The sequence below is a fragment of the Benincasa hispida genome, chromosome 9, assembly GCF_009727055.1.
Source record: "Benincasa hispida cultivar B227 chromosome 9, ASM972705v1, whole genome shotgun sequence".
NCBI lineage: Eukaryota > Viridiplantae > Streptophyta > Magnoliopsida > Cucurbitales > Cucurbitaceae > Benincasa > Benincasa hispida.
The window spans coordinates 76084935-76109923 of NC_052357.1; the positions used below are offsets into that span (position 1 = coordinate 76084935).

The 24989-nt window shown below is 36.2% G+C and overlaps 2 protein-coding genes and 1 pseudogene across 3 annotated transcripts; 2 read left to right on the forward strand and 1 right to left on the reverse strand.

The window, feature by feature from the left end:
* The first annotated feature begins 574 nt into the window (after positions 1–574).
* On the forward strand, positions 575–7398 carry LOC120084431 (BTB/POZ domain-containing protein At2g30600). Of its 2 annotated transcripts, none has more exons than XM_039040209.1 (13): positions 575–794; positions 1290–2186; positions 2528–2857; positions 3475–3705; positions 4056–4217; positions 4720–4932; positions 5022–5069; positions 5172–5236; positions 5896–6028; positions 6125–6199; positions 6283–6363; positions 6709–6777; positions 6859–7398. In XM_039040209.1, the coding sequence occupies exons 2-13, from the start codon at positions 1395–1397 to the stop codon at positions 7075–7077; spliced, it is 2418 nt and encodes an 805-aa protein (XP_038896137.1). In that variant the 5' UTR covers positions 575–794; positions 1290–1394; the 3' UTR covers positions 7078–7398. The 2 variants fall into 2 exon arrangements, with proteins under 2 accessions (XP_038896137.1, XP_038896139.1); XM_039040211.1 differs by lacking the exon at positions 575–794 and adding an exon at positions 888–1156.
* Positions 7399–7931: 533 nt separating this feature from the next.
* Positions 7932–10683, reverse strand: LOC120084432 (small nuclear ribonucleoprotein SmD3a-like). Its single transcript, XM_039040212.1, has 5 exons — positions 10466–10683; positions 9169–9221; positions 8986–9052; positions 8838–8894; positions 7932–8397 (listed from the first exon to the last, which is right to left on the reverse strand). The coding sequence occupies exons 1-5, from the start codon at positions 10622–10624 to the stop codon at positions 8335–8337; spliced, it is 399 nt and encodes a 132-aa protein (XP_038896140.1). The 5' UTR covers positions 10625–10683; the 3' UTR covers positions 7932–8334.
* Positions 9234–10455, forward strand: LOC120084433 (annotated as a pseudogene).
* Positions 10684–24989: the final 14306 nt, after the last annotated feature.

Sequence of the window (24989 nt, forward strand, 5' to 3'; positions counted from 1 at the left end):
CTTCGACTTTATAGATATCGATAAATATTTTAGTGAGCATATCTCAAGAAAGTGTTTAAAATTTTTCCCAAATAGTTACTAGAAAACTAAGGACAAAATTAAGACTAACTACGGAGATATGTACGAAAAAGTACAAAGATAAGATTTAAATTATAAAATAATGAATTAAAGGCGCATAAATATTTATAAAAATGATAAATTCAAGACAGTAGGAAAACTTGGAATGAATTTTGGGATCAGGTCTTTCTATTCTCAACGACGATAGTTTCATTTTTTGATTGTATATATTTGTGTATATATACAAACAGCGCTGATTCTTTATGAAAAGTGAAAAATCGAAGGCAAAGTTTCGGAGAACTAAAATCGGTAAGAAATTCAAAGTTGTATCTATGTAGGGTAAATCATGAATGTGAATTTTGGTTTGAAAGCGAAATGACGAATCGGGTTTCTGGATAATTGATTCGTTCGTCTTGTCGGTTAGTCGATTAGATTAGCTCTGCCACGCACTTGATGTGGATTTGAAGATATTTTGTTTTTGTGACTAAGCGAATTATAAGTTCATACCGTCCAAATCCCTTTCTGTGGATAATTGAAAAGAAAACAGATGAAAGTTCCAAAAACAAGCTGTCTATGTCGCAAGTTGTGCAAATATCTGGATCAAGTAATGGTTCTCGTTTCGTGCTGCGTTTAGATATACTTGCAGAGGCGAAGCTCCATTAAATACTAATGGCGCCAACCCAACACCTGCGATGAATATCAATCGATTTGTTTCAATATGAACCAAAATTATTGAGGTGGGTTTTCCGTTTTTCGTTTGTTTTCTTTTTAAATTTATGTTGGAGATTGATTCTCCCTCTCGAGATTTTTCAGTGGAGTGATTTTAACTTTTCTATATCAATTTGTCGTCGTATGTTATCGGGAAATCTATGCGGAGTTGAATACAAAACCTCCGTTTGTTTCTGGTGTTGTCGTTTGTCGAGGGTTCAGATTATGGGTCCATTTGGATTCTTCTAGCAATTTCTGGATATCCTGTGATAGAGATATTTGAATAGCAGTAGATCTTTGTTCTCGTCCTTTAAGATTGTTATGGATAATGGGATACCTGTAGAATAAATTCTGGTTCGCAATCCATCTTCACCGATTTACTCTCTGGCTAGTATGTTCTTACTTACTGATTCGAGCTTATTTTTTCCTCTAACTAGGAGTGCTTTTAAGCAGTTTCTTACATCCCGCATATTCATTTCTGTCTATATCATCTACTCAAACTGCGACGGTATGTTTCTTAACAGGTAGACAAGCTTGCCAGCCATATAATTTATTTGACGTTCCTATCAATTCAACTATTCTTCGTGTTCTGGTGAGTTACGACATTCGAACATTGTTGAGGTGTGACAATGGATAAGAAGGAGAAAAATTCCCTCACAGTGGCTCCTTTCGAGTGTGCTTGGCTCAAGGATTTAAAATTTCGGGAAGCTGGACGGGGTTGTGTGGCTTTTGAAGCTTCCGCTCATAATGATGTTACGTTGGTGTTCCGAGAGAATGTGGGGAGTCAACATTATCATTACAAACGAGATATAAGTCCTCATTATACGGTTATTATAGGTAGTCACCGAAATCGACGTCTAAGGATTATAGCTGATGGGAGAACTGTTGTTGATGTAGAGGGGGTTGCTCTTTGCAGTTCCTCGGCGTTCCAGAGCTATTGGATCAGTGTCTATGATGGGTTAATCAGCATTGGGAAGGGAAGATACCCTTTTCAGAATCTGGTCTTTCAATGGCTTGATACAAATCCAAACTGCAGCGTTCAATATATTGGGCTTAGTAGCTGGGATAAACATGTGGGATATAGAAATGTTAATGTCTTGCCGCTGACGCAGGACCATATTTCCTTGTGGAAGCATGTGGATAATGGTGATGAAGGCGAGGAAGATGTGGAATTGGAGTTAGAAGATGAATACACAAATTACAAGAACTGGGGCCTCGAACATTTTCTAGAAAATTGGGATTTATCAGATGTACTTATCTGTGTAGATTCTGGAGAAACACTTGTACCTGCTCACAAGGCTATCTTATTTGCTTCGGGAAACTTTCCCTTGAATTTGTCGCAAGATGTTGTGCAGCTACATGGAGTGTCATATCCAGTTCTCCATGCTCTTCTTCAATATATTTACACAGGTCAAACTGAGGTAATTTCTTGGATCATATATTTTTCCGAGATATCCTCTTTGCTACTTTTGGTTGAATGCATAATTATTTGTCAGATTATGGCCATGGCCTGTTGTCTTTTGACATCATACAAATAACTTTGACATGAAAACTTTCCACTCTTACCTCGTTCTGCCCCTTTTTATCTCGTGTCTTCGCCCTTTCCTTTTTGCTTAATGTGTTTGGCTTGAATTGATTCCAGTTCTACTTCGATATTCTGTTAAGCTGCAACAAAAGTAGGAAATTTTAATCTCAACACAGTTAAAACTAAATTACTATTTAGTTTGATAGATTGATGATCGATGCTTCTTATTTACTATAGATTCTAGAGTCTCAAATTGATTCCTTGAGGGATTTAGCCTTACAACTTGAAGTGACGGCGTTAGTGAACCAGTGTGATGACATGATGGAACAATTAAAACCGAACAAAAAGTTGTTGGACTCGGGCAAGAGGGTGGAATTATCATGTCCAAGGAGCCAGCCCCATTGTACTACAGTATTCCCCTCTGGGCTTCCATTAAATGTGCAGAGGCTCAAACAATTACAATGTACTGGCGAGTTCAGTGATGTGTGCATCTATATACAAGGTCATGGGTTTGTTGCCCATGTGCACAAAATCATTCTTAGCTTATGGAGCATGCCATTTGAAAGGGTAAGCAATTGATTCTAGATCTCATCTAATGTGATTATCTAATGTGATTATGGAATTGTTATTTTGTATGTCAAGCACAACGTCTCTCTTTGTGAAAAAAAAAGTAAACAAAATCCTCTCTGCAAAATTATTGGAGGGCAACTTTCCTGTATAGTTTTTTCTTAATCACATGTTTCCTTTAGTTTGCTTTATTCTTTCTATTGATATGACTGTTCAACATATGCAATATTTTTTTATGTTCTAAGAGAAAAGAGGCTCCTTGATACGTGGTATGCTTATACCATTAATCTTTTCGGGAAACACGATTTTGTTTAATAGTGGACTAAGAAGTAAGAACTAATGATTGCTATGCAACTTGAAAGGTTGGGGTTGTAATTTATAACGGAGACAGTCAAACAAATTAGAGACTCTTTTTAATATTTGCTTAGGTATGATAACACCTCTTCTGTTGTTTGATTTCGAGTTTCCTACAGTTCATACCTACTGTGCCTTCAACATATATGGGTCAGGATGATTTCCACTAGAATTTGTTGTTTGTGTACACTTTTGTCTTAGGTTAGTGTATGTGTTTTTTCTTCTTACTATTATTAAAATTTATTCGGGTGGTACATGGGCAGATGTTTACCAACGGAATGAGTGAAACAGCATCCTCTGAGGTTCATATTAGGGATGTATCACCAGAAGCTTTTCAAACCATGCTCAAGTTCATGTATAGTGGAGAATTGAGTAAAGATGTTACAATGGAATCTGATGTCTTGTTACTTCAACTACTATTTTTAGCTGATCAATTTGGTATCTCTCTTCTTCATCAAGAATGCTGCAAAATACTTCTAGAATGCCTTTCAGAGGTAGTGCGGTAATCCTTTTCTTGTACGCTTGTTACATGATATATTTAATTCTTTTGTTATTTTACGTGGATTTTTCATTATTTCTTATTGTACTTGTATGACTGGAAGATAAAGGGAGGATCGTCATGAAGTTTCGGGGTTCTGAGAACAAAAGAAGAGAATCCTTTTATGATAATGAATTATAGAAGTATTGATATTGTACATATTACATGCAGGGATGGAGTCTCCTAGTGGAAGATGGTCATACATCAAGATTTTTTGTTTATGCACAAGTTTAATGGACGAGGAAGCAGACAATTTTGGGAAAGTTGGACTTTGCTTCCGAAGCTAACTGTTGAACTTTGTTGCAGGATTCAGTATGTTCCATCCTTCAAGTTGTTTCATCAATTCCATGCTGTAAGCTCATTGAAGAGACTTGTGAGAGGAAGTTTTCGATGCACTTTGATTATTGTGCGACTGCAAACATTGAATTTGTCATATTAGACGAGTCAACTTTCCGCAAAATCCTTCAGGTATGGGCTCACCTTTTCTACTGCTTTCTTTTATGGATATTAATGGTTTAAGAATTTTAGGACAGAGTATTTCTTTGGAGAATCTTCTATCATAAAGCTACTCTAAAACGACTCTAGGTTTAGTCGAAGGGGGATTTGGTTTTTTTATTAAAATTTGCAGATGCTGTGGTCAGTAGTTAAGGGGGGAATTAGATCAACTGAACTCTTCACTATCCAGTTTTAGAAATGAAATCATAAAATCACTAGTCAAATCACCATCCCCACACTTCCTCTGCTTCAAAACACTTTCTACTTGAAGCCCATCAAGACTTTTGTAATTGATAGTTGCTTCCTCTATCGAGGGGCTTATTTATGTGGAGATGGACCATTCTTCGCCCTGATAATGTAATTACACTCGTATGAAAATCATAATATGAGCAAGAAAGGAAAACCTGCAAATTACTTTTATGTCTATTTAGATGTTTAGGTCGTTGATCATCATTAGGTGAAGTGGTTCTTGCAGAGTCCTGATTTGACAGTGACGTCTGAGGAAAAAGTACTCAATGCAATCTTAATGTGGGGTTTAGAAGCAAGTGAATTATGTGGGTGGATGGCGGTAGATGAGCTTATGACATTTTCAACCCCTGAAATCCTTTTTGGTGAGAGACTTCAATCAGTTCAGGATTTGCTTTCTCTGGTGCGATTTCCATTACTTCCATATGCATTGTTGGAGAAGGTATATACATGTCGCAGTTAAATAGATTTCCTGGCTTGTGATTAAAATAAATACTTTTTCACTTTTGCATTCATATGATTATCATACAGTTGGAGAACAGCAACATTAGCAGGAAGATTCGTACCTTCAAGAATCTTGTGAGTGGATACTTTCCTTTGTGTAACTTTGATAATAATAATACGAGATGATAAAATCAATCCTTCTAAACCTTACCTTTTTCTTCTATTGAACTCTATCAGGTGAAGGAGGCTATCGACTTTGTGAAACTTGAACCATCAAGGCTAGAGGACAAGAAGAAGAATAAGTAATGTGCCTTTTGATTTTTTACTGCTCATTCTGTTTTGTTGGTCGTGATTTCATATATCTTCATCATGAAATTTGTGAGAGTATTTTATCTGATTTGTAAGATGGAATGGAAATAACGTTATGCTAGTGAGATCTAGTTGAACATGTTCCCTGCCTCCGTATATGAGATTCATAGAACAAGATTGTAAAGACTCTTTTGTTCCATTTTTCTAACGATAGTCGAAATCATAAGAAATAGAAGTTTAAGTATAAAAACATTACAGTAACCAAGATACTGGGATTGAACACATGTTTCAACCTACTGAATAATATCTGATGGGATTACTTTAATTCTTCAAGAGATTACTTTTGGTTAAATTTCAAGATTCATTTGGCTGGAAATATTTTGATGAAAATTTTCCAAATCTGCTCGATGTTTGGTGACCCGATAGGCACATGTACCATTTAGATATCTTGTTATAACTTTTGAGAGCAAGTTGTCGAATAGAGTATTTGTTCTTATGTGAGCATATGAGCATTCATTTATAGTTTTTTCGAAGCTAGCACCTTTTTTTTTTAAATAATAAATTCAAGTTGCATTAGAATATAGACCTTGTTGCTCTATAAATGGCCTGGCCAAAAGTTCTGTATCAAGTTTTCCCGTTGGACTATTTGCAGTGTGAGATTTCAACATAGACGATCTAGTTATAAGGAGCTACAGTACATTTGTGATGGGGACAGCAATGGAGTTCTATTCTTTGCCGGTACGTCATATGGAGAGCACCAGTGGGTTAATCCCATTCTTTCAAAGGTAAGTTCTCGAGCTTCTCGGCATTCTTGTTTCAGCCCTTTTCTCAGTATTGGTAAATTTGTTGTTGAACTTTTTATTTTCCATTTTACTTTTTAGAAAATAACTATTACGGCAAGCAGTCCACATTCAAGATACACAGATCCAAAGGTTTTGGTCTCTAGAACTTACCAGGTAATGTGGACGAAACTTTTGTGTTGAACATCTATTATACCAATGGAGAGTTCTCTGTTAACTAGGTTGATTTTTCTTGTTAGGGAACTTCATTTGCCGGCCTTCGCATGGAAGATGGGAAAACTTATTCATGGTGGATGGTTGATATTGGCGAAGATCATCAGGTTTTTCTCCATCTTCTGTAGAACTATCGGGTGTTAAAATTTAAGCATGCCTTGTAGCTTGTTGCCTTAGAAACATGCGTCAAAAGAATAATATACTTGACTGAATAACCATGCTCCTAAGTTCTTTGGAGTGAGCAGACAGATGATTTTTGTAGCTTTTGGGCTAGAGTCGGTCAAAGCATTCCTTTTTGAAACATCCCATTTATAATCCTTATAAGATACGGGTATTCAAGTAAATAAGATTTATTGCCTCTGCTAGGCTCTCTTAGTTAAAGATAATGCAGCCGTCACCTCCTTCGTTTTTTAAGTCAGAGTCTCATCAAACGATATTTCTTTTGGATGCAGCTGATGTGCAATTACTATACATTGAGACAAGATGGGTCAAGAGCATTCATCAGATTTTGGAATCTCCAGGTAAAAGCCTAATATTCTCTCTCTCCCTCTATCCTTACCTCTTTTGGCAAATTTAGACTGTCATTACGTGCATTTGTTTAGGGGTCATTTGATGGGAAAACTTGGACGAACTTGAGAGTACATGAGAACGATCAGACAGTATGTAAACCTGGTCAGTTTGCATCATGGTCGGTAACTGGACCAAACGCTTTACTTCCATTTAGATTCTTTCGTGTTCTTCTCACAGCCCCGACAACTGATGCTTCAAATCCATGGAACTTGTGCATTTGCTTTCTGGAACTGTATGGCTACTTCCTCTAGATTGCTGTACTTGTAGATTACTGTGCCGCTCCTTCTACGGCCATTGATTCCTCGAGTCGTAAATTGTGCCGGTAGATAATGCTCACTGTTCCAATGGTTCTTCCACAGAATAAAAAGGTTTTGAGGTCTTTGTAAGTATTGCTAGGAAAATGCCGCTTTGAGATGAGATCTTCAGGAATAAAGAGTTTCTAGATGTTTGGTAAATGCACGAGAATACTACTATATGTTTGTTTGGATACAAAGGAATAAAGGATTTTCAGTTTTTTTTTTTTTTTTCATTCCTTTTTTTCTATTAGAAGCTGAAAATCGGTTTAAGCCTAATTGATTGATTTGCTTTGCCCTTTTTTTTTTTTTTTGAACGGTGAGCAATCTTATACACCATCTTGCTCATATATAAGCATCAGTTTATTTCCCAACAATTGGCTAAGCCAACCATCGTCAATATTAGATGTTTATTTGAAATTACATACAATTGGTGGGTAACCAATAACCATGGACAATTATGGAAATAAACAGAGATTGGTAGGTAACCATGGACAATTACGGAAATAAACACGAGATATGATCTATATTCAGGTAGATTGAAAATGGGTTCTAAGGTTACCATTTACTCATCATCTCATCTTTGTTAAAAAATATTTAGACTATGCGTTTTTTAATCATATAATTAGATCGTGTACTTAACACAACAATAATTGACATATATTCCTTTCTTAAAGTAGAAGTGACATGTATTTCTTCCTTAAAGTAAAAGATTCAATCTTCCATCTCCAAACTTGTTGCAAGAAACTCTAAAATTTAAAACCAAGACAAGCAATGATTATGAGGGTGGGAATTTGTTCTGAGGATGGTAATATCCAACCAAGTTGTATGCAGATGTTGATAATAATTTCACAGTGGAGCTAGTCTCATAGTCATAGCCCACCCAACAACAAACAGCCCATGATTAAAGTAAAATGGATAGCAGAAAGACAATACTTCTATGGTGATAAGATGCAAAGAACGTCGAATACATACATAACAAAATGAACATGGGGGGTAAAGGAAAGTTCAATCTCAACACAAAATGGGCTCATGTAAAAAGTAGATTATCAAGTTGATGAATTATGATCAATCACCCATTTTCAACAAAATGAACTACACAGCCTTCTTGATGTTGAGGATGTCAATACGGAACTAATGAAACTTGATGGTCGATATTCCAATGACTTTCTAGGCTTTCAACTACGGATATAACAAACTATATTCATTGTTTCATCACCTTCGGCCAGATGGTGCAGCACCCCGACCAGGTGCACTTCCACGGCCAGCAGCTTGAGCCTAGAAAAGAGAGGATATTTGTGTTAATTTTCGGAAATTTGTACAAATTTTTTGTGACACTCTCTAGTTGTTTTCCACCGTAATCTATCATCAACCTGGTTTTTTAAATATAAATACTAACAAGTAATTTCGCAAGTCGTAACCTCTTTCCCTACACTATCCATGGGTTCCTGCATGCTGTGCAAAGGAACCTAAATTCTGGATTCCTTCATGAGAGAATTGTGAAGTTCATAGCGCCAATAAACATTCCCTAATATCTTCCAAATTGATGATTAAGAAACTTGTCAACTAAAGTAAATCCTATATTTCTTACACTCGAGCAGTGATCACATCCTTCTCTCTCATGCATGGATAAATGCAGTTGATCATCATACTGATTCATAACGTGTCTGGAAAATAAATAATCACCATACAAAAATTAAGATGCACAAAGGACTTACTTTAGCTCGCATAGCGACAGCCCTGCCCCTGCCAACACCAAGTGAGGCGCCCTTACCCTTCAAGATCAAGAAAGCATGGGTTAGGAAAAAGAAAACACAAACAAGCATTCCATCCGAATTAAAATTTGTAGGTATGAAGTTGAAATACTTTAATTCTAGCATCAAGACGCTTGAACATTGGAGCATTCTTCAGCATGTCTGGTATGACCATAAACCTATAATGTAAGAATAGATATCAGCATGCCAACCAAATCCTAAAAGAAACCCCTTGAATAAGAACTAAGAAAGTATTTGGATAATCTATCTATAATACAAGAGATGATATTGATACCTGACTTTGCTGCCTCGGATGAAAACATGCTCAAGTTGTGAGACCTTCCCGTCCTATAGAAGAAAGCCCATAAAGAAAACCCAAAGAACATCACTCTCAATAATATACAAGCAAGCAAAGGGGGAGAAGACTCAGAGACATTGAGCAATGGCTATAACATAAGTACAATACTAATAGATTAAACAAAGAAAATGAGTAAACCTTAGTCCATTTGAACATTTATAGAAAACGTCTTATTTCCAATTAATCAATATGAATCCATGATAATGCCAATCTCTCCTAATCAGTTTGGTGATTGTGAATTGCATAGTAAGAAGGTTGCAATTAAACAGCACACTCGAGAGGAATCGACATGCACAATTAACATTTATCCCTAGTTGATTTAATCGATCCCTTTGCAATCATGATTGTGGCATTTTAGTTTCCAGAGAGAGGAAGCCGGGTACTCAGTTATAGAGATCTCCTTTTCACATACTGTCCCAGATTCATTTGGAGATTCAGAACAACCAGAAGCATGGCACACACAACAACAAAACCAACGAAGCCAGGCCTGGAAGTCAGAAGACACCCAAAAGCAAATCCATAAAATCAGGATTACTCTCTCCTCCAAAAATGTTAAGAACCTTAAGAAGGTTTGCACCAGCTTGGGTCGTGGTGCCAAGGACTATAGATTGAGGGTCAACTAACCAGTAAGAATGCCCACATTACAACCTGGGACGGTTTTGAGCTTCGCAGCCACATTTGAGTTATTGACTTATTCAGCTCTGCAGACGTGGTGAAACAGATTACCTCCACCATCGAACCTGGTCACCATTGCTGATCAATGGATGCACTTTTTCGTGTTCCGATTTTCTGTCTCAGTAGACAGCATTTTGGGTTGGGAACATACATGTCAGGTCTATGGGCTTTAAATGCAATTGTTCCTTTTATATGCTGAAAATTTGAAATTAACGACATGGAGACTGTTTTCTATTCCCGAAAATTTTCTGGCGTTAGAACCATTTTTATTTCATTTTCTACGCAAATTTTGTACTCGGATTAAAAACAGAACCCACAAAAGGAAAAAAGAGGATCGCGGAATTTGAAGCTAGAAATTCTTGAAAACTACACGAAATTAGGGTTTTATACAAAATTCGAAGGGTACTTGAACTATATTGCAGTAGGCAGCTTTAGAGATAAAGAAGCAGAATGAACAAGATGAACTAAAGCCAAAACCGAAAAACGTAAAGATTCGACTAACAAACAGAAATTGAATAATCTAACAATGAACAACAAAAAGCGAAAAAAAGAGGGGAACCTTAGCAGTGTAGGTGATGTTTTCGAGCTGGCAGTTCCAGTTATCCTCACACTCGATCATGCTTCCTCTGTAAAGCTCACCGCTTTTAAGCTCGACCGACACAACGTGGCCGGCGGCCTCATGGAGTAGCTTCACTGGAATTCCCAAGCTCCTGCTCATGGCTACTCTCTGCAAATCACAAATCTCAAATCTCCCTCTAAAACCCTAACGCTCCTCCCACCCTTCTTTAACCCTTCAACTTCGCAAAATGCTAACTATGCTTGAAAACGGCGTCGTTGAGCTGTTTTTATTTTCTCTCTTCTTTGACCTAAACGACATCGTTGCACTGGGTTTTTTTTTTTTTTTTTTTCCTTATTCTTTTTCTTTTTTAAATATCGGTATTTTATGTGAAAACATATAAATTGATTTTTTTCTCTAAGACATTGAATTAAATACGCTTGGGTGGGAACCGAGCCTCTAACCTCGAGGTTAATAAAACAACATTATGCTAATTGAGTTAGGTTCATTTTGGCAAATAAATAAATTGTTGAACAAACCAACTATAAGCATATAATTTGGTTGATAGTTTTACCTTCTTGAATATATGAAGTGAGTCCATTTCAGCATAACCGATATCATGTTCAAACAAAATATGAAAAGTTCAAATCCTTATTCATTTAAATTTTTTTTTATTCGTTCATATCAATAAAGTTTATGTGTATGTAAACATGTACATTTGATTACATATGAATAGAATCTAATGCAAATTTTGAATCTATATCCAATAAAGTGTCAATATGCTATAGTGACTCTATTCACTAATATTCTTGTATATTGATTTAGTTTAGTTAGTTTTGCTTCGATCTCAAATCTATATTTTAAAAATAAACTTATGTGCATATGAAATTAAACACTAGTAAAAATCAATCTTGATCAAAAACTTTTAATTTTATAAATTAGATCATAAAACTAGAACAAGTGTTGCAATTATTATCCCAATTAAAAAATTTATAACTTGTCGATCAATTTTAATAGAAAACGGTGTTAAAATATTTATAAAAACCCGTTACAAAAATAAAATTGCCAAAATCTATGTATTTGAATTTAAAAATTGAGTTTTCATCTTATTCAAATATTTTATAATTTAGGTTAAAAATAAAAACTTGTTTTTTTTAGCAAATTAATGTTGACGTGAATGACAAGTTGGATGGCTTTTTGTTTTTTTAAATGAAAGCCCACAGGCTCCCCAAAATGAAAAGCCCACGGCCAAATTCTCACGAATAAGGCCCATTGAAACTACTACGACTTTTGCTCGTCGGAGTTTTGGTCTCTTCAGCGTGTATCGTTGTGCCCAGAATCTAGAGGGGGCAAATCGAAGTCGTCGTCAATCACTTTCTAGTTGATTTCGCGATCGTTGATCATATGACTTCCTGCTTGAATAAGCGTTTGGGTAATCGAATTCACGGCGGAGTCGGAAAAGGATAGGAATAAGTACAGTCTAATTGTCCCAACCTACAATGAGTGCCTCAACATTGCTCTCCTCGTCTACCTCATTTTCAAGCACTTCCCATATGTATCCCTCTTTCTGTTTATAGTCGTATCCATCTATCGTTCATGAGTTAGATTCTTGCAACAAAACTCTCTGGAATGCCATAATCAATTTTCCAATCGAGGCTTCATTTGTATAAAATCGTAATTCATTTAATTAAGATTAAATCAGGATGAATCTCGTTTCAATTTATTCAGTTTTATTCTGGGAGATATAAACTTTATGAATCAATCTTGTTCTCGAGGCTGAGGAAGATTCTTTTGTGAAATTATTATTTGCAAATTTCATTATTATTTTCTTTGTACTGCTGTATTGAGTCTACCTAGAGTTCTCAATTCTGCCTTTTCTGTTTACGTTTACAATATTGGAATGGAAGTTGAAATGGTAGCGGATTACTTACGCATCCTATTATCGTTCACCCTCATCTAAAGAAGATGAAATTAGAAATGATGTGGTACAATATTTTCTTTCTGATATCAGGGATGTTGATTTTGAAGTAGTTGTCGTTGATGATGGAAGTCCTGATGGTACTCAAGAAGTTGTGAAACAGTTGCAAAGGGTATATGGTGAACATTGGATCGTAAGTTCATCGTGTTTGTTTTCTGCATTGATGCCCTAAATCTAGTGTATCTCGTGGTTTATAGTTTTTTTAACACAAATTATTTATCTAATAAAATCAAAGGAATTTTATTTGATATTTATACCGCACTAATTCAATCCAATAAATTAATATCCAAAATTATATGATGTCATTAGCATGTGGGTGACAAACAGGTGGTTTATGTTCAAATAATAACTTTAAAGGTTTGCAGTAAATGGATGAAGGTCGGGTACCTTATCCTAATAACATCGCGGATACGGTCTACTCTGTAATTGTTACTTGAGATGTAAGTGTTACAAACAATATGAATCATATTGTTCATATAAGGACATGTGAGTGGGGTATCCTCTAGAGTTTATACATAGACCAGACTATGAAATAATTAGTTTCTAACACCATTACTTGAAGAAACTAATATTTCACTAGGATGACAATAAAGGACTTGACCTTAATCTTGAGTGAGTTGTGAACTTCTATTTATGACAGCAGTCTTTTGATCTATACGAGTGAGAGTGGTCATGATAGCTGACTCAATAAGCATACCATTTTGGAGATTTGTTTGATTAGAAAGCCAAGAACACAATACACAAAATGGAATTCACCACTTTCCATTTCTTGGGATAGTAGATAAATTGCTTGGTTTCAGGTCTTGAACAATGAGGCCTCAACCTGCCACTGGCGGTATTAGTTTGGACTATAAACTGTTTGTTCATTAGAGGAATTGATGGTACTCAAGGAATTAGATGTAACTGCAGGGGTAAAACGATATTTTAACTAGAGGAATTGGTAGGACTCAAGTAATTAGATGTAACTGCAGGGGTAAAACAATATTTTAACCCAGCTGTAGTTATGAGTATTTGTGAATGGTCATCACTCTATTGATTGGTTATATCCATGGACACAAAAATATATCTGCGTGCAACTATTGGTCGTTAGTGGAGTGATCAGTAGTTAATGAATATTGATTAATTGGACTAAAGGAGTTTAATAAATTAATCTCATATAATCCGAACTTATGGTTTGTAGGTTCATAAGGTCCCCGCGATAGCTCACTAAAAGAAAGACAAGAGAAATGATTTGAATTGTTCAAATCAATTGATGGAATAGCATATTAATGAAATTAATATGATATGATTAATTATAGATCTGATCTATAATTAAGAGAAAAATACCTTAATAGGATTCAAATAATGAATTATTATGAATCAGATTCATAAAGAATCAGTTAATTTTGAGAGGTGGAAGCAAATAAATATATGATGTTTATTTAATTAATTCACTATATACATTAAATTAGATTTAATATATATAGTTATTGATTAAGTTTGCTAATTAATCAAATCAATGTTATTTGATTAATTGAGCCTTATGGGCAAATATGAAAATAGTTGGAGAAAGGGTAAACCCTTCTCCATATAAATTGTTTCTTTTGCTCAAATTAGGAAGTGGAATTAATTATGAAAACCTAGCCTCCAAATTCTCCCAAAATTCTCTCAACATTTTCTCCTCTCCACCATTCCTCTTCTAAAGGTTAGAGACCACTCTTCTACCCTTAGATTCCAAGAGAATATCGAGGTCTCTCTTATGGTGGTGTTCATTGTTCGTTGGAGATACGTTGCAGGGAAAAAGCTTAGGATTTTCGTGAAGACAAAGGAATCTACAAAGGTAAGAAAATGTTCTTCTTCCCGTTTCTTCTTAAAAGACAAGTTGATTGTATAAATATGATTTATCCTCTATTTTGGTTCTATTCTGTTCTGATTTTGTTTCATATAAACTGAAAAATCGAAATGCAAAGTGTTCACACGCTTCTGCTCAGGATTCAATCCCTTCAATTGGTATCAGAGCCAATTTTCTTGCATTTTCGTTTTTTGGTTTCGTTTTTTTTAAACAAATTCTAGCTTAGAAGTGGGTATGATGTTATGCATTTGGAATGTTTGAATGTCAAGTTTGTAATATTGGATGTTTACGATTTTTTGTACATAGATTTTGCATTTTAATTTGACTAAAATGTAAGGCCTTGGTGTTTTGGGGCATTTAATTTCTTGCTTCGAGTCTGTAAGTCCATGTCGATTGAAATAGAAACAGTTGTTGGGCAGATCGGGGAGAAATGAAGGCTTTCGGAGATGTTCGAAGCTGGAAAATCACAAAATCTTGGGCATTCTGCCTTGCAAGGTTGTAATTCTGCAATCGCAGTGTTGCAATGTTGAGAAGGCAAGGCGATTCAGCATTGCGACACTACGAGGATCAGACGAACTAGTGTGGCGCGCGCTCGAAGAGCTACTGAAGGTTGTTGCATTGAGTCTTTTGCCCTAATTTGCTTTGTAACTTAATTTTATTTAATTAATTAAATTAGTATAAATGTTATATTGATTTGATTAATTAATTGCTTTCTAGGATGCCAAAATTCGGCCTAATTAATTGCTATTTAATTTAGTTATGCATGAGATGTATGATTTAAATTAGTATTGAATGGTGCATAATGTATGCCATTTAGATTCAAATGTCACCTTAAGATAAAAATGTTCATGCGTCATGTATAAATATAAGTGCTATATTTTAGATGCATGATAAAATTAGCATGCTCATGCATCTTAATATAAATGTTATATTATTTAGGTGTATGGTACATTAAGCATGTTCATGCATCAGGCAATATTATAATTGTTATAGTGTATGCTTAATGATTGTTTAATATAAGAGTGATGATGCTTAATGATTGTTTAATATAAGAGTTATATTTTACAATGAATAAGGAATTTGCATTGAGCATGACATTACTTAGATTAATATAAGTGTTATATTTAATCAATGTCACAAAATGTAAACTTATAGATTTAATTTTCCATTGTTTTATCATGATTATAAAAGTAATGAGATTAGAACTAAAATCTATACTCAAGAGTAGCATGCAAACATAGGCTCAAATTATTTTTAAATGGTTTAAAATTAATTGACCTAGACTTATGTTACACACGTTTCTAATGAGATTAGAAATAGATTAATCTTTTGATTCATTTTAATAGGATTAAAATGAACTTCGATTAAAAGATTAAATTTATAAAATAATTGCCTTTGTCTAAGGAATATTCTGTCGAGGCTAAGGTTTTTAAGCTGAAGGAAACGGAACACCTCTACCTGGGAATGAACTTGAAAGGTGAATTGGGCAAATATTTTATAAGCATGCAATGTGTGATCAATTTTATTAAAGAGTTTAATGAATGAAATCACATATGGTTAAATTATTAAATATAAGCGTTATATTGAGCAAATTAACAAGGACTTAGCTAAAAAATTGATTAGCCGAATTTTACTAAGTTGATACACTCGTCCTTTTCAAAACACTTAGTGTGTGTGTGGGGGGGGATAAAGATGTATATGATTTTTCGTTTCTCCACCCACGCTCTCCCTAAAAGTTCACAAGATGAGATTCATGCTCGACCTCGTGGTGCCCTAGGCGCACCCTCCCTTAGGAAGGTATTTGCATGGGTCAATATCAAGGTGAATGGAGAAAGTTTATAGTGAGTGAGAGAAGAACGTGTGTCAACAGATCTTGCGGTCTCCTTCATTGGTTTGAAACGTCATTTCCACAGTCGGCCTCGTGGCGCCCTAGGAGCATCCTCTTCAGGAAGGTATTTGCATGGGAAAGGGGTATATCAAACTTTAGAAATGGATAAAATCACTATAATCAATTGTTCCAATCACGTTCTTCCCTGAGGCAGACTGGTTGGAGCGGGGTTATAAAGTTAAAAATGAAGGGCTACACTTATGATAAAGCATTAAGGTAGTTAATGATTTATTGATCAAATAAATGGTAATTAGATATTATATGAATAAAGAGTTATTCTGGGATAATATTTGATTGAAAGTGTCTCACTACAGTGATAGGAATAATTGTATTCCCTAAGGTGACATTTATTTCAAATCACTAAATGTATCATTACAAAATTCAATGATGTTGGGGTTCATTATTATTATTTTGCTAAATTGATTGGATTAAAATGAAAAATGAATTTTTGCACAAATGTCTAATATAAGTAATTTGTTTTTGTATCAGCAAGTCTAGCTCAATCGTTATATTGTTTGACAACGAAAAATTAACTGGAGAAAGTTATACAGCCTGAAAAAATACAATGAATACGGTTTTGGTAGTGGATAACCTCAAATTCGTTCTTACGGAGGAAAATCCTTTAGTTTCTGGGCTCAACGCATCACGAAGTATTCGTGATGCTTATGAAAAGTAGACCAAGGCCAATGATAAGGCAAAGGTCTATATTTTGGCAAACTTATCTAAAGTCCTGGGTAAAAAGCATGAGACCATGATCACTGCATGCCAAATCATGGAATCATTGTGTGACATGTTTGGAAAACCTTCCTCGCAAGCCATGCATGATGCTCTTAAGTTTATCTTCAATGCATGGATGGCTGAAGGATCGTTTGTAAGGGAACATGTCTTTAACATGATGAACGATGTTAATACCGGTAAGATGAATGGAAGTCTTATAAATGAACCCAGTTGGGTGAGCTTTATCATACAATCGTTGCCAAACAGCTTTATGCAATTCTGTAGCAATTGTGTTATGAATAAACTAACTACAACCTTACCACCCTCTTAATGAGCTACGGATTTTTTAGTCTTTAATGAAAGTTAAAAGAAATAATGGGGAGGAAAATATTGACTTCTCGAACAAAAAAAAGTTCATCAGAGGTCTGACCTCTGGAACTAAATATATGCCTCCCTTTTTCATCTGGTGTGAAGAAGTGGAAAAAGAATAAGGGTGGAAAGAGGAATAAAGCCACCACTACTGTTACTGGCCAAAAGGACAAGAATGTTAAAGTTACAAAAGGAACCTGGTATCATTGCAACCAAGATGGACATTAAAAAAGAAATTGCCCAAAATATTTAACCAAGAAAAAGAAGGTAAATATGATTTACTAGTTTTGGAAACATGTTTGATGAAAAATGATAACCGTACCTAGATACTTGATTCAGGAGCCACTAACCACGTTTTTATTTCTTTGCAGGAAACTAGCTCCTGGAAACAACTGGCAGCGAGAGAGATGACTTTACAGGTTGGAACAGGAGAGGTTGTCTCGGCGGTTGCAGTTAGAAGTTTGAAGTTGTTTTTATAATCAATTTTTATGTTGTTAGATAATGTTTACTATGTTCCTAATAAAATGAACTTGATTTCAGTTTCATGTTTGTTAGAACATTCTTTTAATATATCTTTTATTTGGGATAAAACATTTGTCTTGGAAAATAGTATTGATATTTGTTCTGCAACAAACAAAAGCAATTTAGGAAGGAAATCGAACACAGGGATTTCCATGAGCAGCGGAAAGATCATTCCAAATTACAATCATATATAAACTTTACAATTACAGTCATAAACAGAAACACACGGTTATGCATTAAATACGAAATTACAACATGTAATTATTGAGATAAAGGACAAAAGCTACACACTTTTGTAGACTCATTGCCAAGCTCCTTGATCATGAATGCTCGATCATAGCAATACAGCAACCACGAATGCTCGTCCAACACGACCGCTACACTACACAAACACCGCGCACTCGAACTTAGCGATTGCCTTGGTCACGAACACCCCAACAACATGAACAACCTCCATAGAACCTCAACAGTGTCGAGTTGAGTATGACACCACCAAGAAGGCTACCTTGGTATTCTCGGTGTGAGAATCCAGAGGGTGGGCTCTGTGTGGACTTGGTTTGAGGCAGAAGAAGGAGGACACACAATCGTGTAAACGATTGAGCAAGTGGGACATGACAGAACCTATCGTATAGGTCGATGCCCAATTGTTTAGGAAAAGCTAAGCAATCGTCTAGCAAAAACTATGCAATCGTCTAGCAAAAACTATGCAATCGTTTAGCTCATCGTTTAGCTAAATGTCTTTCGCCTACAAACACTCCACGATCGTATACCTTATCCAAGCTTTCACTTAGTAAATTCTATTTACTTGACAACTTTTGTGAGAATGTTTCCGAGAGAGGAAATTTCAAATTCACCTATTTTCAACCTTACTAAAATTAGGGGGAAAAATTCATTTTATCTCACGGTTACCATGAAACTATCAATAACCTCCTACTCAATTGGTTATTAGAGACAAAGATATAATTTTCTAATAATCAATATTATTATAAATATAAATGATAACTAACTTACCATACTATATTTAAAACCTATAGTTTTAATATTTCATCTCATGAAACATACAAACCATAGCTCTTTTTCTATTTCATGGTACTTAATGTAAATCTCATTTACGTTAATCCTCCACTTGATGTATCTCATACACCATACCGATCATATCATATATAATCGAAATACCTCTTGTCAAATTGAACATTTCAAATCAACACCAATAACTGATCCTCAACTGAATCCATTGAGCTATCAATGAGACCTTATGAACTGTGGCTCGAAGCTCCAACGGTACATGAATAACTGACTAAACTCTTTAATCATGGGATCCACCATCCGTTAACTTCCAGGCACTCCACTAAAGACCGACAACTGAACTCTCCTTATCACAGATATATTATGTGTCCATCTTAACCAATCAATAGTACGATAACCCTTCACAGATCGCTCGTAAGTACAACTCGACCAATAATCGTTATGCCCTTATAGTTACATCTAACTCCTTAAGTACCACTGATCCCTCTAATGAACATAAGTCATAATCCTACTATGACTGAGTTCTCTCTTCCAAAGAGAAGTATGAAATCGAAAGAGCCGAATGCGCTCATGGATGCACTTCGTTGAGAGATCCTTCAATTGGTATCAGAGCCAGGTTCTGATATTCCAATTTCATTGTTGCTACGAATTACATATACATTCATGGTGGGTGCATTTCTACTCTGTTTAATCATTAAACTACTGTGGATGTGCAGATTAATGGATGTTTTCATGGATGTTAGCCTCGGTTTGATTTAATTCTTTTACATTTGCTAGCCTCAGTTTGATTTAATTCTTTTACATTTGCGATTGTTTGTAAAGGCCCCTACGTTTTTGGGCATTAATAATCGTTACCAAGTATGTAATTCAAAGCTGTTTGAGTTTTGAGTCGTTCATGAAGAAGATTAGAGCAAGCATTGCATTTCTTCGAGGAAGGAGACAATCAAGTGTTGATCGCATCGTGTAGACGATGGGGTACGCGATCGCTGAGTATCAGGTTGTGTAGACGATGGGATGCTCGCATATCGTTTAATGCGTGCGCGCACTAGATGATTGTTTAGGTTAGCAGGCTTCATCGCTTTGTAACTGACTAAACGATCGCTTAGTAACGCAATGTAAATCGTTTACCTGTCGTCGCGTTAAGCGATCACATAGACGATCAGGCTTTATAGCCTCATAGTCGTCTATTCGATCGTTTAGTTTTGCGTCTATCTTCTAGTGGCGCTAGACGATCGTCTACTTTTGGTGTTTACAACACGATGGAGTCCTCCTGGCGGTTCAAGACCTAATTCGCCTGTGAACCGGTTCGCTCGATGAAAAATGTAATAGATAGGGTTATTTCATTCTGATTTTTGTAATGGCTCATCTCGGTCCATTAATATTTAGTTTATTACATGCGATGTATGGTTTTTATATGTCATATGGTATGCACATGTAGTAAATCCCACAGGTTATGCATTGGTCATGCATCATCTCTTTATTGTAAATGTTATAATTTAGAGAAGCATGATTTAATTATGCAAGAGTATGCTCATGCATCATATGATATAAAAGTTAAATTTATGCATGCATAAAAAGCATTAACATGCATCATCTTTATATTATAATTGTTATAGTATAAGGGTGAATGATAGCATGTTTGCTTGGTTATATAAAAGTTATGTATAGTAATAACCCGACATTGCATGAAGCATGACACACATAGGTTTCTTTATAATTGTTATAAACACCTAGTTGTGCGCAATGTTTTTTTAGTTGTTTCTTTTTAAAAGTTAAAGAGAAATTAGAACTAAAAGAAATAAGAAAGGCATGCATGCTCACTTAGGTTTAATTCATGGTTTTAAAGTGTTTAAAACTTGGATCACATAGACCTAAGATCACGGTTCTAATATGATTAACAACCCTAAGGCTTTAATCTTTTTCATCAATTTAATAGGATTAAATTGACTAATAAAAGGTTAAAGTGTAGCAAATCTATCTATAAGGGACCTTTTGTCTAAGGCAGGTTCTGTCTAGGTTGGGATATTTAAGTTTAAATATCTATAAGGGATATTTAAGGTGAATTAGATAGATTTGATGCATGCATGCAAGTTAAGGACAGTCCATTAAAGTATTTAAATGTGACTACTTGAACTTGTTCATATTTCATAGATAAGCGTTGTTTATGAGCAGAGTTTAAAAAGACAACTTAGAAAAAAATCAGTAGTCAGATTGTCTAGGTTAATGAACCCCTAGGTAAAATATTCAGTGGGAGGTACTTGGGGCATAAGATGTTTCACTTAAACCTTTCACGTTTCTCCTAAATAGTCTACACCATGAGATCTACCTCGAGGCACCTTTGGCATGTCCCTCTAACGAATGGTGTTTGGGTAGGTCAATATCAAGGTGGATGGAGAGAGTGTTCATAGTAAGTGGGAGCGCGAAGTGCGACAGCATATCCATTGGTCTCCCTCGTTGGGTTGAATAAAGTTACTGCGCATCGCCTCGAAGCACCCTGGGAGTGTCCCCCTAAAGGATGGCAGATTTGCACATTTATTTATTTGATCTTCTGTAAGAAGATAAGGTAACTTAGTATCTTGTCTTAATATGCTTCTTCCCTATAGTGGGCTCATTAGGACAGGACTCTGACACCGAAAGCGAGGGGTTACACTTACTTAGAATAGTTAAAGATTAACATTTATGGACCCAAAAATGATGGCTGTTGGGTTCAATTCCAAGAGTTAGTTCTGCCTAATGGTTGAGAATGTCTCATCCCAGCGAAGGGGCATCTGATCACCCCACCGGTGACATTTATCCTGCCTCACTGGGGCATCATTGCAAAATAGAAGTCTTTCACTTAGGGTACTTGAAACTGTTTTGCAAAACTAATTAGTTAAATATGATTTAACAAAATCTAATAAAGTTTTGTTCGTATTTTTAGCAACAACTCTTTTACAAAATGGCAACAGTCACGTTGGCTTTGTTAAGCGCCAAAAAATTGACTTGCGATAATTTCACAACATGGAAACACATGATCACGACGATCCTAATCATCGAGGGTCTCATGTTCGCTCTCACGAAGACCTGTCCTTCTATTCCAGCTTCAAATGTCGCTCAAAATGTTCGGGAGGCATACGAGTGATGGACAAAGGCGAATGAGAAGACCCAAGCCTACATATTGGCAAGTCTTTCTGAAGTCTTGGCCAAAAAACATGAGCCTATGGTCTCAGCGCGTGAGATCATGGAGTCCCTACGTGGGATGTTTGGATAACCGTCTGAACAGCTTATGCATGAGGCTCTTAAATATATATTCAACTCCAAAATGAAAGAAGACACCTCTGTTCGTGAACATGTGCTTAACATAATGGTCTACTTTAATGTGGGGGAGTTGAATAGGTCTATCATCGATGAGGGCAACCAGGTTAGCATATTCTTGCATTCTTTTTCGGAGAGCTTCCTGCACTTTGTTAGCAATGTGATTCTTAACAAAGTGAAATATAACCTTAAAACACCCATCAATGAGTTGCAAACTTACCAATCTTTACTTAAATGTAAGGAGAGGAAGAAGAATGAGGCAAATGTTGCTTCTACCTCCAGGACGTTTCATAGAGGTTCGACCTCAGGAACGAAGTTTACACCTTCTACTTCTAACTCTACAAACGGGAAGAAGAAGAAGGGTGGTAAAGGAAAAGGGAAGGTGCTTGCTAACCCACCGCCTGTCGCCCCAAGGAGGCGTCCACTGGTTGAAAAAGAAAAGTATTTCCACTGCAATCAGGATGGACACTGGAAGAGAAACTGTCATCGGTATCTGAAAGAGAATAAAGCAACCAAGGCTAAGGCCAAGGCTGATAAAGATAAATATGATTTACTAGTTCTTGAAACTTATTTAGTGGAGAATGATGATTCAACCTGGATAATTGATTTGGGTGCCACTAACCATGTTTGTTCTTCTTTTCAGGAGATTAGATATTGGTGACAGTTGGAGGCTGGTGAGATGACGATGCGAGTAGGCACCGGGCACGTCGTCTCAGCTGTGGTAGTGGGTGGACTCAAGTTATCTTTACAGAATATGTTTCTTGTTTTGAATAATGTATATATTATTCCCGAACTAAAAAGAAACCTAATTTCTGTAAAATGTTTATTGCAATGTAAATATACTATCTCTTTTAATGTGAATAAAGCGTTTATTCATAAAGATGGTGTTTTTAATTGCACATCAAATCTGGAATCGAATTTATATGTGCTAAGGCCGTTAGCCATTAATTCTCTCCATAATACTAAATTATTTAGAACTGTCGTAACTCAAACAAAACATCGACGTATTTCTCCGAAAGAAAATGCCCATCTTTGGAATCTGCATTTAGGGCACATCAATCTCAATAGGAGAGAGATTGGTGAAGAATGGACTTCTAAGTGAGTTAGAAGAAAATTCTTTACTAGTGTGCGAGTCTTTCTTTGAGGGTAAGATGACTAAATGACCTTTTACTGGAAAAGGTTATAAAGCCAAAGAGCCTCTTGAGTTAGTACATTATAACCTTTGTGGTCCTATGAATGTGCGAGCTCGAGGTGGCTATGAGTATTTTATCAATTTTACTGATGATTACTCTAGGTACGGGTATGTTTATCTTATGCAACGAAAGTCTGAATCCTTTGAAATGTTCAAAGAGTTCAAGGCTGAAGTTGAAAACACATTGGATAGAAGGATAAAACACTTTGATCGGATCGAGGTGAAGAGTTTTTAGACTCGACATTCCAGGACTATTTGATTGAACATGGAACCGTTTCCCAACTCTCGGTGCCGGGTACACCTCAGCAGAATGGTATAACGGAGAGGAAAAATAGGACCTTGTTAGATATGGTTCGCTTGATGATGAGTTATGCTTCCTTACCGAACTCGTTTTGGGGTTTCGCAGTGGAGATTGCAGTATACATACTCAACTGTGTGTCCTTCCAAGAGTGTTGCCAAAATACCTCTGAAGTTGTGGAACGGGCGTAAAGCTAGTTTTCGTCACTTCCGCATTTGGGGTTGCCCTACACATGTGCTTGAGGCTAATCCCAAGAAGTTAGAACCACGGTCGAGGTTATGCCTCTTTGTAGGCTACCCCAAAAGTACACGAGGGGGTTATTTTTATGATCCGACGGAAAATAGGGTGTTTGTTTTAACAAACGCTACTTTCCTGGAGGAGGATCATATAAAGGAACACAGTCCACGAAGTAAAGTCGTGTTGCATGAGCTTTCCAATGAAACTACTGAAACTTCAACAAGAGTTGTTGAAGAGCCTGCTACATCAGCAAGAGTTGAGAGTTCATCTAGTAGGTCGGTTCCACCTAAAGAGTTGAGGAAACCTTGACGTAGTGGGAGGGTTGCGAACCCACCCATTCGCTATCTGGGTTTCACAGAAATCCTTGCTTTGGTAGCAGATGGCGACGTTGAGGATCCGTTGTCTTATCAGAAGGCAATGGAGGATGTTGACCGGGATGAATGGGTCAAGGCCATGGATCTCGAGATGGAGTCGATGTACTTCAACTCAGTATAGGATCTTGTAGATCAGCCTGATGGGGTAATACCTATAGATTGTAAATGGATCTACAAGCTCAAACGGTATGCTAATGGGAAGGTACAGACCTTCAAGGCTCGACTTGTGGTAAAGGGTTATACCCAGGTAGAGGGAGTTGACTATGAGAAGACTTTCTCACTTGTTGCCATGTTAAAGTCGATCAGCATCCTCTTGTCCATTGCAACTTATTATAATTATGAGATCTAGCAAATGGACATCAAGACGACCTTTCTGAATGGCAATCTTGAGGAGATCATTTACATGGTGCAACCCGAGGGATTTATAGCCCAAGGTCAAGAGTGAAAGGTTTGCAAGCTGAATTGGTCCATTTATGGACTGAAACAGGCGTCTCTGCGATCAAGTTGTATAGCTTTGACTAAAATATTGATGAACCTTGTGTCTACAAGAAGATCATCAACACTTCAGTAGCCTTCTTAGTGTTGTACGTAGATGATATACTACTCATTGGGAATGATGTAGGTATGTTGACTGCAGTTAAGAATTGGCTAGCAACCCAATTTCAAATGAAAGATTTGGGAGAGGCTCAGTTTGTTCTAGGTATACAGATCTTTCAGGATCATAAAAATAAAGTGCTAGCACTGTCTCAGGCATTATACATTGACAAGATGTTGCTCAAGTACTCTATGCCGGACTCCAAG